Here is a 17451-nt window from a genome sequence, read left to right as displayed (position 1 = left end):
AAATATGTGAAACAAGGTACCCGGAATATATGTATAAGGAAAAGGAATACATATGGAAAAAAGGGTGAGGGAAACGCATACATCTGAATGCAGATGTTGGTTTCTAACTCACTAGGATTGTCTGTGGAGTGAATTGTTTATTAAACATAACTGTACAGTTAAAACTTGGAAAGTGACATTGAATACTGCAGTCTATTAAGTTCGTAAATGGTGTTGGTGATATAAGATATTTTTACACGTGTTATAAGAATATTGTGCTAGTGGAAAATCTGATTGTGCTGACTTAATTGATTCTCAACATAACAATACTAACACAATTACTTCCTGCTATTTGCTGCTATTTCCGCTTCATTGTTTGCTGCTTGAAAATATATGTATAGAGTTCATTGTCGATTTCATTATACATTATGGGTAACGACGTGGGAAAGGATCTGGATGGTGAGCCAGAGACCAGACCCACACCGCTACATTTTGTATCAGGCACCTGTGGGATTAGTGTAACTGATCCATTTTGGGTAAATATCTGTGACCGCAGTCAGCAACTGCGTATTACGCAGATCAGCGATGTCGGTCCCCGCAATGAAAGTGACTGGGAAGAGGTTAAAAAAATGGTGGGGCTGCACCCAAAATATAACTATCCCGCTGGTGCCTGGGATGAAGATTATATGAAAACATGTTTTAAAAAATGGGAGAAGGCATTAAAAGAATATAGAAAGAGATTTCCACCAACCCATCACATATACCTAAAACAAAATAGAGAGACAATTAGTAGAAAGGAAGAAGTCCCATGGTCAGAAATTCTGCCCGCCTTGCCAGAAAAGCCACCGGCATATGATGTGACGGTATTAGAACCACAAAAGGCAATACTCCCAGCTGTCTCTACAGAAAGCATGCTACAAGTCCCTTATGATAAGGTCCCCTGTCCAGAACAAGCAACCGCACCGGAATTATTATTATTTTCTGGTGAGAAACAAAAGAGAACCGGACTGTACCCAGATTTGGGGGATAGAGATTCCCTTTTGAGTACTGCAGTTATAGTGGCAGCAGCACTTATGGAACAAGCAGATGTAACTCCACAAGTCAAACAGGCTAAGGAAAAAAGAATTGAATATAGAGAAAGCATGGGCAGTTATGTACAGGAGCTGATTCAACTGAGGGATAAACTAAGGAGAGACATAGTCTACATTAAACAACTTCCCCTTCAGGATGTCTTTCCCGTCATATATGATCAAGAGGACCCAGATGATACAGACCTTCCTAGTGAGGAACAGATAGATGAATTAAAGGGCATTTTGGGAGGAGAGTGTGGCAGAACCAGAGCTGCAACTAACAAAAAAAACCAGCTGCTGACCGAGATAGGAAAACTAAGACAGGAGTACTGGAGGGTGAAGAAGGACTGGGAAACCAGGGCTCAGGAAGAGTACGATAGGAGGACAACAGGAATTGAAACACAGATAGAAGCGGACAGTTTAGAACAGGGAATTCCCCTGGCAACCTCCAGTCCTAGAATACCTGGAATAATCCAACCCCTAGCAGATGAATTTTCCAAACTCACTCTAATACCTGAGGGAGAGGATAAGGAAGGGGATAGGGAAGGCACACAACTGCGGCTTCCCATGATTACTGTGGGTAGCACTGAAGTCCATATCCCTCTTCCTTTAGGATTAATGAAGGAACTGAAAGATATGTGCCCCAATCCAAAAAAGGACCCTAGAGCAGCAGCTATGTTTCTGCAGAAATATACCGCAGGGAGCCATTTAACTTTGGAGGATATTCAGATAATACTCTCAGCCATAGACCCAGACACTGGCTCTCAAATTGATCCAGAAAAGTTAATGAGGGCATCAGAAAAAGAAGTTAGGGATGCAGGAGACAGAGATAGCCCCAAGGTTTGGAAGAAGTTTTGGGATAAGATAGGAGTAGAATGGATGAAAAGATACAAAGGGGATTCAGGTTTACACACAATGCTAAATACAAAACAAGAGCCGAAAGAGGATTTTTATAGTTTCTGTAAGAGACTGTTGGATCTCTACAGTAGTACAGGAATGAATTCACCTGAATTGTTCAAGACTACATGTATGACAAATGGGGACCCTAAGACGACACAGCTAATAAAATTAGTCAATAACGAATGGCTTACTCAAACAGTGACAGAATTTATGGATGACATAGCAAAACGCTCGGCTTCTGGTGTTTTCAATCAAAAGGGAGGAGTATTTCCATTGTTAGTGCAGCAGGACATACAACAGGAGTCTATATTGTCAGGTGGGGAAAGCAATTACATGATGATGTCAAGTTTCCCCCGGGGAAGGAATAATAGAAGAGGTCCGAGAAGTAGGGGCCAGGCAGATTACCTGGGAAGAGTAGAAAGAAATCAGAGACAGGGCTGTTTCATTTGTGGGAGTCTAGGTCACTGGAGGCGAGAATGTCCAAAGGTAAGAGATGAAGATAGGAGAGAATACAGAGGGAGAGGCGCCTCTGACTACCGAGGGGAGCCCAGACAACAGGAAAGACAGCAAGATATGACAAGAAGACAATCCCAGGGAGATCGTATTAACATACACTGGCCAGCAAAGGATGGGGGGAGTAGACAACCCAATTTGCAATCAGACTTACAGAGGTGGTCTGAGCATGAACAGTACCCGTCCCCACGGGGGAACAATTACTACTAGGGGTGCCCAGAACAAGTCCCATCCTTCATTATGCATTTTGTTCCAACTGATTGGCAAGTCTTACCACAAGTACTACTGCAAATTGATGGTATTAAAGTTAAGTTATTGCTTGACACCGGAGCAACGACTTCAAGTGTAAACAAAATAGACTTCATTAATGATAAATGCACCGAAGGAAGTTCTATGGGTATAAATGGGACGACAGTGATACATAAGGTGACAGCACCGCTCCCGGTTTGTACTCTTACGGGGGAACTAGTGACGCACATGTCTTTTGCAGTCCTACTAGAGTGCCCCGTTTGCCTATTAGGAAGGGATTTAATGGCAGCATTACAGATTTCATTGGTCTTTGACAAAAAGGGCAGACTGACAGCAACCTCAATGAAATGTGACCTGACAAACCCAAAGAGACGTGACATGAATGGGTTCTTTTTAAGCATACCAATGTCCCTGGAAAATCATCCAATTTGGGCAAAATGTAAAGACTCGGCAGGGAGGATTAACTGTGAGCCCTACCGGCCCTGTTTGAAGGAGGGGGTTATGCCAACCTTTCAAAAACAATACCCATTGAGTGAGGAAAAGTTAGAGGGTATAAAGCCACAAATTGAGAAATACTTGCAGATGGGAATTCTTAGGAAAATTGTCAGTCCCTGGAATTCCCCGATAAATCCCGTAAAAAAGGCTAATGGCACATGGCGGCTGGTACAGGATCTAAGGAAGGTAAACAAGGCAATTATCCCACTTCCCCCCTTGGTGGCAGATCTTACAGCTGTGTTCGGGGCCATTCCTGCGGGATCCAGATATTACACTGTAGTTGACCTCAGTAATGCGTTCTTTTCCATACCAGTGGCTTGGGATGCACAAAATCTTTTTGCTTTTCAGTGGGCTGATAATGGTCAGGTGACATGGACCCGTCTCCCTCAAGGTTTTGGGGATAGCCCAGCAGCCTTTTCTATTGTATTAAAGGCTACATTAGAAGATTGGGAACCAAAGAGGGGATCCACCTTAATACAGTACACAGACGACCTTTTACTCTCCAATTCGGAGTTAGAAGCCTGCGAAATAGATTCAGGGAGTTTATTAGACCACTTGGCAAGCAAAGGACACCTGGCCTCGAAGAAGAAAATCCAATATGCAAGTACCCAGGTAGAGTATCTGGGGTGCATAATAGAGGCAGGAGAGAGAAAGATCTCACCCGCTAGAGTCAAGGCAGTGACCTCCCTAAGCAGGCCAAGGGACAAAGCTACAATGCTGTCCTTTTTAGGGTCAATAGTGTATTGTAGGCAGTGGATTCCCGATTGCTCCCATTGGGATTCGATCCTAAGAAAAACTACACTCACAGAAGCACCAAAGATAGTGGAGTGGACAGAGGACAGAGTAGAAGCCTTTGAGAGATTGATTCGGTCCCTGACCCAAGCCCCAGCCTTGGCCCTGGCAGATTATGGAAAGCCATTCCAATTATATTGCGTGGTATCTGGAGAAACCTATGCAGCGGTTTTGACACAGACACATGGGGGGAGAAACAGGCCAGTTTCATACTTATCGAAAAAATTACCTCCTGTAGTTCTTGGAATGCCTCACTGTCTCCAAGCATTAGCAGCCGCGGCTATGTCAGTAAAGGATGCTACTAAGATAGTCCATGGAAATACAATGGAACTTTTCACCACTCATACAGTCTTGTCCCTCCTTCAAAACATGACCACACAACACATGACAGCTCAGAGACTGTCCGGATATGAGACCATATTACTCAGTACGGCAAACCTGTTGATAAAGACATGTCCAGACACCTCACCAGTGATAAGATTGTTGCATACACTTTTGAGACTTAAGCGTGAAGGTTCTGACGAACAAGTAGACCCAATACCTGAACACAGATGTGATGAAGTAATCTTGTCATGCACAACACCTAGGGAGGATTTAAAGGACACACCACAGACTGGCAGTATAGATGTTTTTGTGGATGGATCATGCACAAGACCAGATGACAGGACATACCAAACAGGTTACGCAGTAGTCATGCTCCCAAATCAAGTGATAGAAGCTGAACCAATTGTCACAACTTCAGCACAACAAGCTGAGTTGGTAGCGCTCACAAGAGCCTGTGAAATATTCGCAGGACACAAAGTGAATATTTATACTGATAGTAGCTATGCATTTGGAACAGTGCATGATTATGCATTAATATGGAAAAATAGGGGGTATATCTCAGCAGACGGGAAGAAGGTAGCGAATCAGAAATACATAGATCACTTGCTACATGCAATTCAATTACCAGAAGCCATAAGTGTGATAAAAGTGAAAGGACACTCTGCAAAGGGAGATTATCAAGCTATGGGAAACAACCTAGCAGACAGAGCAGCAAAAATGGCAGCCAAGAGAGACACGAGAAGGGAAAGTAAGTTATTATTCATGACAGACTTTGAAAGTGAAAACTGGGAGTCAGTAGTATATCAACTTCAGAAACAGTCCACCAGTGAGGACATCAAGTACTGGAAATCTCAGGGACTGCAGACGACAGGTACAGGTATGTGGACAAAAGATCGGATATTGGGGGTTCCTACTGCATCAGCACCGCTCCTAATATCTTATCTTCATGGTCCAGGACATTTAGGAAAACAGTACATCTCAGAACATTACAAGTCACTGTTCTGTACACACCAATTGCAGAGATTGATAGACGATCTGGTCGACTCATGCATGACTTGTGCACAGAATAATGTTCAAGGAAAAGCACACGGAAGACATGGAAATCTACCACCACCTACAGGCCCTCTGCAAGATTTGCAGATAGATTACACACACATGCCAAAGCAACCCGGGAATATAAGATATCTGCTTGTCATAGTCTGTAGGTTCTCTGGATGGTGTGTAGCCATACCTACTTCAGGAGAAACAGCTGGAGTGACAGCTAGGGCATTGATAAATCAATGGATTTCGCTGTATGGACTCCCTCGGGTAATTCATTCAGATCAGGGACCTGCTTTCCAATCCAAACTAATACAAGAACTGACAAAGATTTTGGGTTTCCAGTGGAAACTCAACATAGTCTACCATCCCCAAAGTGCTGGAGTAGTAGAAAGAATGAACAGAACCATTAAGGATAGGTTAAAAAAGGCTACTTCAGGAACATTGAAAGATTGGCTGAAATTTCTACCCGCCATTCTCTACCAAATAAGAACGACACCAAATAAACAAACAGGGTTGTCGCCTTATGAAGTGTTATTCGGTCGACCCCCTAATACCCGTGAAGAATCGGATACTGACAGTAACATTTTTGCCTTACAGGAACAGTACGTGAAACACTTGGTAGGTATACTCTCTGAAAATTATGATAAGGTTGCTGTCACCTTTCCTCCTCTTTCCACAGATCCAACTCATCCGTTCTTGCCCGGAGACAAGGTTCTGGTGAAACAACTAGCTGCCCGCCACAAGACTGGTCCAATTTACCAAGGTCCATTTGAGGTTCTAAGAGTGGCTCGAACGGCTGTCCTTACTGACCAGAGTCCACAGTGGATACACGCCAGCCGGCTCAAAAAGACGCCAGAAGGAGTCCTCAAGAAATTCCCCGGACAAACATGAGTCTTCCGGACAAGATGCCTACAAAAGAAATGGCTTTGATCATACCCCCGAGCCTGCAAAGTAGATATGAGCGATGGCTAAGAGGCTACCCAAAACCACTTAGTCCAAAGGATCCAAAGACTATGCTGGACTTGTATGAGGAAGAATTTATGTTCAGGGAGTATACCAATGAACTAGAAACTGATGACTTAAAAGATCAGAACTTTCCTGAACCGTTTAGTAAGCAGATGATTCAGAGAATGAAACTGTCAGATGGTGGGAGACAATGGATAAACCCTTTCTTCTTCCGAAGGGTATTGACATGGGGTGACAGGAGCAGGGTTGTCAAGGAAAAACCCCCTAAAAGAGAACTCCCCAGGCCACCCCAGTCTCCTTGTTCTACAACATCTTTTCTTGAAGAAACAGAGGAAAGAGAAACTCATACTGTTGATATAGACACTGAAGCAAAAACAAGTCGCAGGATCGGGATTATTAAGTGTCCATTACCCCTGTTGAACTTTTTGGCAATTATATGTACCCTCGCAATTCTTTATAGTCTAGTAGTGATAACTGTGAAAGTAGTTATGACAGACACACCGATACAAGTGAATGAAACCTTACATGAGAGAACAAAAAGATCTATATCTATATTTAATAGGCCCAATTACAAAAAAGAGAAAATCACCTGTTGTACTAAAAGAGGAAATAAATTGTCACAATCAATGTTAGATAGAGTTACAGGTTGGCATGAGCAGAAGAAAGAAGGGGTATGTAAACTAGACGCTATAATCCTAATTATCAGGGCGTCCCCAAAGAATAGTTCCCTATGTCTATCACCCAATCCAAGTGACAAAGCCACTAGGAGGAAAATACAGGAATTAAAGGGACAAGGAACTCAGAAGAGAAGTCTCCTCTCCGAGACAACCTTCAAAATAGATAACGTAGAATCATTAAACTGGCCAGACCCAAGTAATGTGCCACATCATTTCCTGCTGATGCATGAATTTGGTAAACAACAGTCAGAGGGAAAAGGAAACTGTTGGGTTTGTTCACACATGCATTCAGGGGAGCACATTTATCCAATGCTAGCAAAACCTGTGCGCCTTCCTTCCCTGATCGACATAACAGATCTAGAGACAGTACAAATCACAACAACTAACAAACCATTCTTAATACAAGGGTATTCCGAGTCTCCAAACTTTTGTTTTTTAAATGGTCATTATTATTCTAGGGATGTGAAATATTTTGCTAATGCTAAATTCTGTGCAAATACAGACGTTAACTTCACACTATTGGACATAGAAAGCTATATTACAAATCAAACAGTAGACATAAAAGGGCTCAATACAGTCGCCATTGCCGATGCCGATGAAAGAATAGAAAGAATGTTTCAGTACAATCTTACAGAATGTCCATCCTATAAGCCCCAGGTCAATCAAGGCCCATTAACTTCTTGGTTGAAGCAAATAAACAAAACGGACATTAAGTATGGAAGTACTGACCCTATTAACATAGTTCAGTGGATGTGTTTAATGGGGCTAAGAAGTGGGCAAAATACCTTCAGTGATATTCCAGCACCTCGTCTACCAAAGGGCTGGATAGTGTGTTGTGGGTTATGGTGCCATACTACAATCCCTTTTCCTAAAGATACTAGTTCAAGAGGTTGGTGCACTATGGTCCAACTCTTCCCATACATGAGTGCTCAATCAGGAAAAGAAGTACGGATGGGACCAGCCCATGGGGTGCTCATGTTCCATAACACACACAGGAAAAAGAGGGCACTGACGAGCACATGGGAAAAGTTTTACATGAGCATCTTAGGTCCAACAGGAACTGCAATGGCCCTAGTAAGAGTAGATGCCTTCCAGGAATTAGTCGAGAACTGGGTTAATATCACCACAAAAGACCTGGGGATGATAAATGAGGAAATGAGAAAAATAAGGATGGAACAGGAAGTGATTAGGCAGAGACAGGAGAGACTAATGATGGCAGTCACGGGACTGTGTGATCAAACAGAAAACAAACAAATCTGTTGCATTTATTTCTCTAACTTCACCAAAGAGACAAGGGACATTGAGGTACCAGATTACTATGAAATAATCAACAGTCATCAAGAGGAAAGGGAGAGATTACAAGGGGAATTACATAATATGCCTGGGTCATGGAACCCTTTTGACTTGATAGGAGATTGGACAGGAGGTATTTTCTCCGGAATTTTCAACTTTTTCAGAAAAGCAGGCATTGTTATTTTAATGACTTTGGTATTTTTACTCCTTATATATTGTCTAATAAAGTTCACAATATGGGGAGTGGGAAAAACCTCTCAATTGATAAAGCATAAGAAACCACCAGAAGAATCAGGTGAATATGTCACCCTTAAAAAGGGAAGTACCCTGAGAAAGATACCGAGAATTGGTGTATGGTATAAGGAGTGATCACATGGAATGGGAATTCCATATGATCAAAGAGGGGATTGTAAGGAAATTATGTCTATATCCACACACGTTCACATATATATGTAATAATTCAGCCTTATATGCTTGTATTAAATATGCAGAGTTCTTCTTTAAAGGAAATATTTTATACTCTTATAACAGCAAGGTCTAGCAACACAGCTAACAGGAAATAGAGGTCGGTAGCTAAAAACCGCATGGCTAGAAAGAGATATGCAGGCTTTAGCAAACAGATAGATTTTACATTGATACGGGTTATGTATATAAGCATTTTATATCTTGACGTTCACCTCTGGTTTAGATTAGTGAAGGACATTTTTTATCAGGTATATGTTGGTACAAAATAAACGAAGATAATTCCGCGAAATATCTGAACAAAGCTAAAGTCAACAAAGATTATGGTTAGATATCTTAATTCCAAGAATTATAAATGCATCACATATGTATCTTGTTTCTAGGAAATTATCATGACTTTTTCACTAAGGTTGTATAGAGGTGAGATTAATAAATTCGTTACCTGATTGGATTAAGCTTAGGGGAGGTATATGATAATCTTGTGGTTTACATCTATAAATTGTCCACGATGTCTAATAAAGTTACAACCATTTTAAACCTATCAACGTGTATTGGTCTTTAGTGGTTGCCCGGCCGGAGGTTCACCCACAGACAAACCAGGGGCCCTTTCAATTGGAAGGGCCCCTGGTTTGTCTGTGGGTGAACCTCCGGCCGGGCAACCACTAAAGACCAATACACGTTGATAGGTTTAAAATGGTTGTCACTTTATTAGACATCGTGGACAATTTATAGATGTAAACCACAAGATTATCATATACCTCCCCTAAGCTTAATCCAATCAGGTAACGAATTTATTAATCTCACCTCTATACAACCTCTATACAACCTCTATACACCTCTATTAATCTCACCTCTATACAACCTTAGTGAAAAAGTCATGATAATTTCCTAGAAACAAGATACATATGTGATGCATTTATAATTCTTGGAATTAAGATATCTAACCATAATCTTTGTTGACTTTAGCTTTGTTCAGATATTTCGCGGAATTATCTTCGTTTATTTTGTACCAACATATACCTGATAAAAAATGTCCTTCACTAATCTAAACCAGAGGTGAACGTCAAGATATAAAATGCTTATATACATAACCCGTATCAATGTAAAATCTATCTGTTTGCTAAAGCCTGCATATCTCTTTCTAGCCATGCGGTTTTTAGCTACCGACCTCTATTTCCTGTTAGCTGTGTTGCTAGACCTTGCTGTTATAAGAGTATAAAATATTTCCTTTAAAGAAGAACTCTGCATATTTAATACAAGCATATAAGGCTGAATTATTACATATATATGTGAACGTGTGTGGATATAGACATAATTTCCTTACAATCCCCTCTTTGATCATATGGAATTCCCATTCCATGTGATCACTCCTTATACCATACACCAATTCTCGGTATCTTTCTCAGGGTACTTCCCTTTTTAAGGGTGACATATTCACCTGATTCTTCTGGTGGTTTCTTATGCTTTATCAATTGAGAGGTTTTTCCCACTCCCCATATTGTGAACTTTATTAGACAATATATAAGGAGTAAAAATACCAAAGTCATTAAAATAACAATGCCTGCTTTTCTGAAAAAGTTGAAAATTCCGGAGAAAATACCTCCTGTCCAATCTCCTATCAAGTCAAAAGGGTTCCATGACCCAGGCATATTATGTAATTCCCCTTGTAATCTCTCCCTTTCCTCTTGATGACTGTTGATTATTTCATAGTAATCTGGTACCTCAATGTCCCTTGTCTCTTTGGTGAAGTTAGAGAAATAAATGCAACAGATTTGTTTGTTTTCTGTTTGATCACACAGTCCCGTGACTGCCATCATTAGTCTCTCCTGTCTCTGCCTAATCACTTCCTGTTCCATCCTTATTTTTCTCATTTCCTCATTTATCATCCCCAGGTCTTTTGTGGTGATATTAACCCAGTTCTCGACTAATTCCTGGAAGGCATCTACTCTTACTAGGGCCATTGCAGTTCCTGTTGGACCTAAGATGCTCATGTAAAACTTTTCCCATGTGCTCGTCAGTGCCCTCTTTTTCCTGTGTGTGTTATGGAACATGAGCACCCCATGGGCTGGTCCCATCCGTACTTCTTTTCCTGATTGAGCACTCATGTATGGGAAGAGTTGGACCATAGTGCACCAACCTCTTGAACTAGTATCTTTAGGAAAAGGGATTGTAGTATGGCACCATAACCCACAACACACTATCCAGCCCTTTGGTAGACGAGGTGCTGGAATATCACTGAAGGTATTTTGCCCAATTGAAAGGGCCCCTGGTTTGTCTGTGGGTGAACCTCCGGCCGGGCAACCACTAAAGACCAATACACGTTGATAGGTTTAAAATGGTTGTCACTTTATTAGACATCGTGGACAATTTATAGATGTAAACCACAAGATTATCATATACCTCCCCTAAGCTTAATCCAATCAGGTAACGAATTTATTAATCTCACCTCTATACAACCTTAGTGAAAAAGTCATGATAATTTCCTAGAAACAAGATACATATGTGATGCATTTATAATTCTTGGAATTAAGATATCTAACCATAATCTTTGTTGACTTTAGCTTTGTTCAGATATTTCGCGGAATTATCTTCGTTTATTTTGTACCAACATATACCTGATAAAAAATGTCCTTCACTAATCTAAACCAGAGGTGAACGTCAAGATATAAAATGCTTATATACATAACCCGTATCAATGTAAAATCTATCTGTTTGCTAAAGCCTGCATATCTCTTTCTAGCCATGCGGTTTTTAGCTACCGACCTCTATTTCCTGTTAGCTGTGTTGCTAGACCTTGCTGTTATAAGAGTATAAAATATTTCCTTTAAAGAAGAACTCTGCATATTTAATACAAGCATATAAGGCTGAATTATTACATATATATGTGAACGTGTGTGGATATAGACATAATTTCCTTACAATCCCCTCTTTGATCATATGGAATTCCCATTCCATGTGATCACTCCTTATACCATACACCAATTCTCGGTATCTTTCTCAGGGTACTTCCCTTTTTAAGGGTGACATATTCACCTGATTCTTCTGGTGGTTTCTTATGCTTTATCAATTGAGAGGTTTTTCCCACTCCCCATATTGTGAACTTTATTAGACAATATATAAGGAGTAAAAATACCAAAGTCATTAAAATAACAATGCCTGCTTTTCTGAAAAAGTTGAAAATTCCGGAGAAAATACCTCCTGTCCAATCTCCTATCAAGTCAAAAGGGTTCCATGACCCAGGCATATTATGTAATTCCCCTTGTAATCTCTCCCTTTCCTCTTGATGACTGTTGATTATTTCATAGTAATCTGGTACCTCAATGTCCCTTGTCTCTTTGGTGAAGTTAGAGAAATAAATGCAACAGATTTGTTTGTTTTCTGTTTGATCACACAGTCCCGTGACTGCCATCATTAGTCTCTCCTGTCTCTGCCTAATCACTTCCTGTTCCATCCTTATTTTTCTCATTTCCTCATTTATCATCCCCAGGTCTTTTGTGGTGATATTAACCCAGTTCTCGACTAATTCCTGGAAGGCATCTACTCTTACTAGGGCCATTGCAGTTCCTGTTGGACCTAAGATGCTCATGTAAAACTTTTCCCATGTGCTCGTCAGTGCCCTCTTTTTCCTGTGTGTGTTATGGAACATGAGCACCCCATGGGCTGGTCCCATCCGTACTTCTTTTCCTGATTGAGCACTCATGTATGGGAAGAGTTGGACCATAGTGCACCAACCTCTTGAACTAGTATCTTTAGGAAAAGGGATTGTAGTATGGCACCATAACCCACAACACACTATCCAGCCCTTTGGTAGACGAGGTGCTGGAATATCACTGAAGGTATTTTGCCCACTTCTTAGCCCCATTAAACACATCCACTGAACTATGTTAATAGGGTCAGTACTTCCATACTTAATGTCCGTTTTGTTTATTTGCTTCAACCAAGAAGTTAATGGGCCTTGATTGACCTGGGGCTTATAGGATGGACATTCTGTAAGATTGTACTGAAACATTCTTTCTATTCTTTCATCGGCATCGGCAATGGCGACTGTATTGAGCCCTTTTATGTCTACTGTTTGATTTGTAATATAGCTTTCTATGTCCAATAGTGTGAAGTTAACGTCTGTATTTGCACAGAATTTAGCATTAGCAAAATATTTCACATCCCTAGAATAATAATGACCATTTAAAAAACAAAAGTTTGGAGACTCGGAATACCCTTGTATTAAGAATGGTTTGTTAGTTGTTGTGATTTGTACTGTCTCTAGATCTGTTATGTCGATCAGGGAAGGAAGGCGCACAGGTTTTGCTAGCATTGGATAAATGTGCTCCCCTGAATGCATGTGTGAACAAACCCAACAGTTTCCTTTTCCCTCTGACTGTTGTTTACCAAATTCATGCATCAGCAGGAAATGATGTGGCACATTACTTGGGTCTGGCCAGTTTAATGATTCTACGTTATCTATTTTGAAGGTTGTCTCGGAGAGGAGACTTCTCTTCTGAGTTCCTTGTCCCTTTAATTCCTGTATTTTCCTCCTAGTGGCTTTGTCACTTGGATTGGGTGATAGACATAGGGAACTATTCTTTGGGGACGCCCTGATAATTAGGATTATAGCGTCTAGTTTACATACCCCTTCTTTCTTCTGCTCATGCCAACCTGTAACTCTATCTAACATTGATTGTGACAATTTATTTCCTCTTTTAGTACAACAGGTGATTTTCTCTTTTTTGTAATTGGGCCTATTAAATATAGATATAGATCTTTTTGTTCTCTCATGTAAGGTTTCATTCACTTGTATCGGTGTGTCTGTCATAACTACTTTCACAGTTATCACTACTAGACTATAAAGAATTGCGAGGGTACATATAATTGCCAAAAAGTTCAACAGGGGTAATGGACACTTAATAATCCCGATCCTGCGACTTGTTTTTGCTTCAGTGTCTATATCAACAGTATGAGTTTCTCTTTCCTCTGTTTCTTCAAGAAAAGATGTTGTAGAACAAGGAGACTGGGGTGGCCTGGGGAGTTCTCTTTTAGGGGGTTTTTCCTTGACAACCCTGCTCCTGTCACCCCATGTCAATACCCTTCGGAAGAAGAAAGGGTTTATCCATTGTCTCCCACCATCTGACAGTTTCATTCTCTGAATCATCTGCTTACTAAACGGTTCAGGAAAGTTCTGATCTTTTAAGTCATCAGTTTCTAGTTCATTGGTATACTCCCTGAACATAAATTCTTCCTCATACAAGTCCAGCATAGTCTTTGGATCCTTTGGACTAAGTGGTTTTGGGTAGCCTCTTAGCCATCGCTCATATCTACTTTGCAGGCTCGGGGGTATGATCAAAGCCATTTCTTTTGTAGGCATCTTGTCCGGAAGACTCATGTTTGTCCGGGGAATTTCTTGAGGACTCCTTCTGGCGTCTTTTTGAGCCGGCTGGCGTGTATCCACTGTGGACTCTGGTCAGTAAGGACAGCCGTTCGAGCCACTCTTAGAACCTCAAATGGACCTTGGTAAATTGGACCAGTCTTGTGGCGGGCAGCTAGTTGTTTCACCAGAACCTTGTCTCCGGGCAAGAACGGATGAGTTGGATCTGTGGAAAGAGGAGGAAAGGTGACAGCAACCTTATCATAATTTTCAGAGAGTATACCTACCAAGTGTTTCACGTACTGTTCCTGTAAGGCAAAAATGTTACTGTCAGTATCCGATTCTTCACGGGTATTAGGGGGTCGACCGAATAACACTTCATAAGGCGACAACCCTGTTTGTTTATTTGGTGTCGTTCTTATTTGGTAGAGAATGGCGGGTAGAAATTTCAGCCAATCTTTCAATGTTCCTGAAGTAGCCTTTTTTAACCTATCCTTAATGGTTCTGTTCATTCTTTCTACTACTCCAGCACTTTGGGGATGGTAGACTATGTTGAGTTTCCACTGGAAACCCAAAATCTTTGTCAGTTCTTGTATTAGTTTGGATTGGAAAGCAGGTCCCTGATCTGAATGAATTACCCGAGGGAGTCCATACAGCGAAATCCATTGATTTATCAATGCCCTAGCTGTCACTCCAGCTGTTTCTCCTGAAGTAGGTATGGCTACACACCATCCAGAGAACCTACAGACTATGACAAGCAGATATCTTATATTCCCGGGTTGCTTTGGCATGTGTGTGTAATCTATCTGCAAATCTTGCAGAGGGCCTGTAGGTGGTGGTAGATTTCCATGTCTTCCGTGTGCTTTTCCTTGAACATTATTCTGTGCACAAGTCATGCATGAGTCGACCAGATCGTCTATCAATCTCTGCAATTGGTGTGTACAGAACAGTGACTTGTAATGTTCTGAGATGTACTGTTTTCCTAAATGTCCTGGACCATGAAGATAAGATATTAGGAGCGGTGCTGATGCAGTAGGAACCCCCAATATCCGATCTTTTGTCCACATACCTGTACCTGTCGTCTGCAGTCCCTGAGATTTCCAGTACTTGATGTCCTCACTGGTGGACTGTTTCTGAAGTTGATATACTACTGACTCCCAGTTTTCACTTTCAAAGTCTGTCATGAATAATAACTTACTTTCCCTTCTCGTGTCTCTCTTGGCTGCCATTTTTGCTGCTCTGTCTGCTAGGTTGTTTCCCATAGCTTGATAATCTCCCTTTGCAGAGTGTCCTTTCACTTTTATCACACTTATGGCTTCTGGTAATTGAATTGCATGTAGCAAGTGATCTATGTATTTCTGATTCGCTACCTTCTTCCCGTCTGCTGAGATATACCCCCTATTTTTCCATATTAATGCATAATCATGCACTGTTCCAAATGCACAAAAGTTTGGAGACTCGGAATACCCTTGTATTAAGAATGGTTTGTTAGTTGTTGTGATTTGTACTGTCTCTAGATCTGTTATGTCGATCAGGGAAGGAAGGCGCACAGGTTTTGCTAGCATTGGATAAATGTGCTCCCCTGAATGCATGTGTGAACAAACCCAACAGTTTCCTTTTCCCTCTGACTGTTGTTTACCAAATTCATGCATCAGCAGGAAATGAGAAAAATAAGGATGGAACAGGAAGTGATTAGGCAGAGACAGGAGAGACTAATGATGGCAGTCACGGGACTGTGTGATCAAACAGAAAACAAACAAATCTGTTGCATTTATTTCTCTAACTTCACCAAAGAGACAAGGGACATTGAGGTACCAGATTACTATGAAATAATCAACAGTCATCAAGAGGAAAGGGAGAGATTACAAGGGGAATTACATAATATGCCTGGGTCATGGAACCCTTTTGACTTGATAGGAGATTGGACAGGAGGTATTTTCTCCGGAATTTTCAACTTTTTCAGAAAAGCAGGCATTGTTATTTTAATGACTTTGGTATTTTTACTCCTTATATATTGTCTAATAAAGTTCACAATATGGGGAGTGGGAAAAACCTCTCAATTGATAAAGCATAAGAAACCACCAGAAGAATCAGGTGAATATGTCACCCTTAAAAAGGGAAGTACCCTGAGAAAGATACCGAGAATTGGTGTATGGTATAAGGAGTGATCACATGGAATGGGAATTCCATATGATCAAAGAGGGGATTGTAAGGAAATTATGTCTATATCCACACACGTTCACATATATATGTAATAATTCAGCCTTATATGCTTGTATTAAATATGCAGAGTTCTTCTTTAAAGGAAATATTTTATACTCTTATAACAGCAAGGTCTAGCAACACAGCTAACAGGAAATAGAGGTCGGTAGCTAAAAACCGCATGGCTAGAAAGAGATATGCAGGCTTTAGCAAACAGATAGATTTTACATTGATACGGGTTATGTATATAAGCATTTTATATCTTGACGTTCACCTCTGGTTTAGATTAGTGAAGGACATTTTTTATCAGGTATATGTTGGTACAAAATAAACGAAGATAATTCCGCGAAATATCTGAACAAAGCTAAAGTCAACAAAGATTATGGTTAGATATCTTAATTCCAAGAATTATAAATGCATCACATATGTATCTTGTTTCTAGGAAATTATCATGACTTTTTCACTAAGGTTGTATAGAGGTGAGATTAATAAATTCGTTACCTGATTGGATTAAGCTTAGGGGAGGTATATGATAATCTTGTGGTTTACATCTATAAATTGTCCACGATGTCTAATAAAGTTACAACCATTTTAAACCTATCAACGTGTATTGGTCTTTAGTGGTTGCCCGGCCGGAGGTTCACCCACAGACAAACCAGGGGCCCTTTCACTGCCCAGAGGTAAGGACAAGCTATCCTCTGTGGGAGGCGTATCGTCATCGTCCTGTGTTTCCCCACAGCCACGCACAAGTGATGGGCCCGAGCTGCTTTGGGTGCCACCCCGCTGTGAACATGCTTCATCCTCATCCTCCTCCACCTCCTCCTCATCCTCGTCCTCCTCGTCCTCCAGTAGTGGGCCCTGTCTGGCCACATTTGTACCTGGCCTCTGGTGTTGCAAAAAACCTCCCTCTGAGTCACTTTGAAGAGACTGGCCTGAAAGTGCTAAAAATGACCCCTCTTCCTCCTCTTCCTCCTGGGCCACCTCCTCTTCCATCATCGCCCTAAGTGTTTTCTCAAGGAGACATAGAAGCGGTATTGTAACGCTGATAACGGCGTCATCGCCACTGGCCATGTTGGTGGAGTATTCGAAACAGCGCAACAGGGCACACAGGTCTCTCATGGAGGCCCAG

The 17451-nt window shown here is 41.1% G+C and overlaps 1 protein-coding gene across 1 annotated transcript; it reads right to left on the bottom strand.

The window, feature by feature from the left end:
- Positions 1-10219: 10219 nt before the first annotated feature.
- LOC120993767 lies at positions 10220-14138 on the bottom strand. The gene is made up of 3 exons (XM_040422239.1): positions 12602-14138; positions 10362-11006; positions 10220-10266 (listed from the first exon to the last, which is right to left on the bottom strand). The coding sequence occupies exons 1-3, from the start codon at positions 14136-14138 to the stop codon at positions 10220-10222; spliced, it is 2229 nt and encodes a 742-aa protein (XP_040278173.1).
- Positions 14139-17451: the final 3313 nt, after the last annotated feature.

This window comes from Bufo bufo, chromosome 3 (genome assembly GCF_905171765.1).
Source record: "Bufo bufo chromosome 3, aBufBuf1.1, whole genome shotgun sequence".
NCBI classification, from domain to species: domain Eukaryota; kingdom Metazoa; phylum Chordata; class Amphibia; order Anura; family Bufonidae; genus Bufo; species Bufo bufo.
Note: the sequence above shows the minus strand (reverse complement) of the source record. Positions and strands in the feature narration are given on the sequence as shown.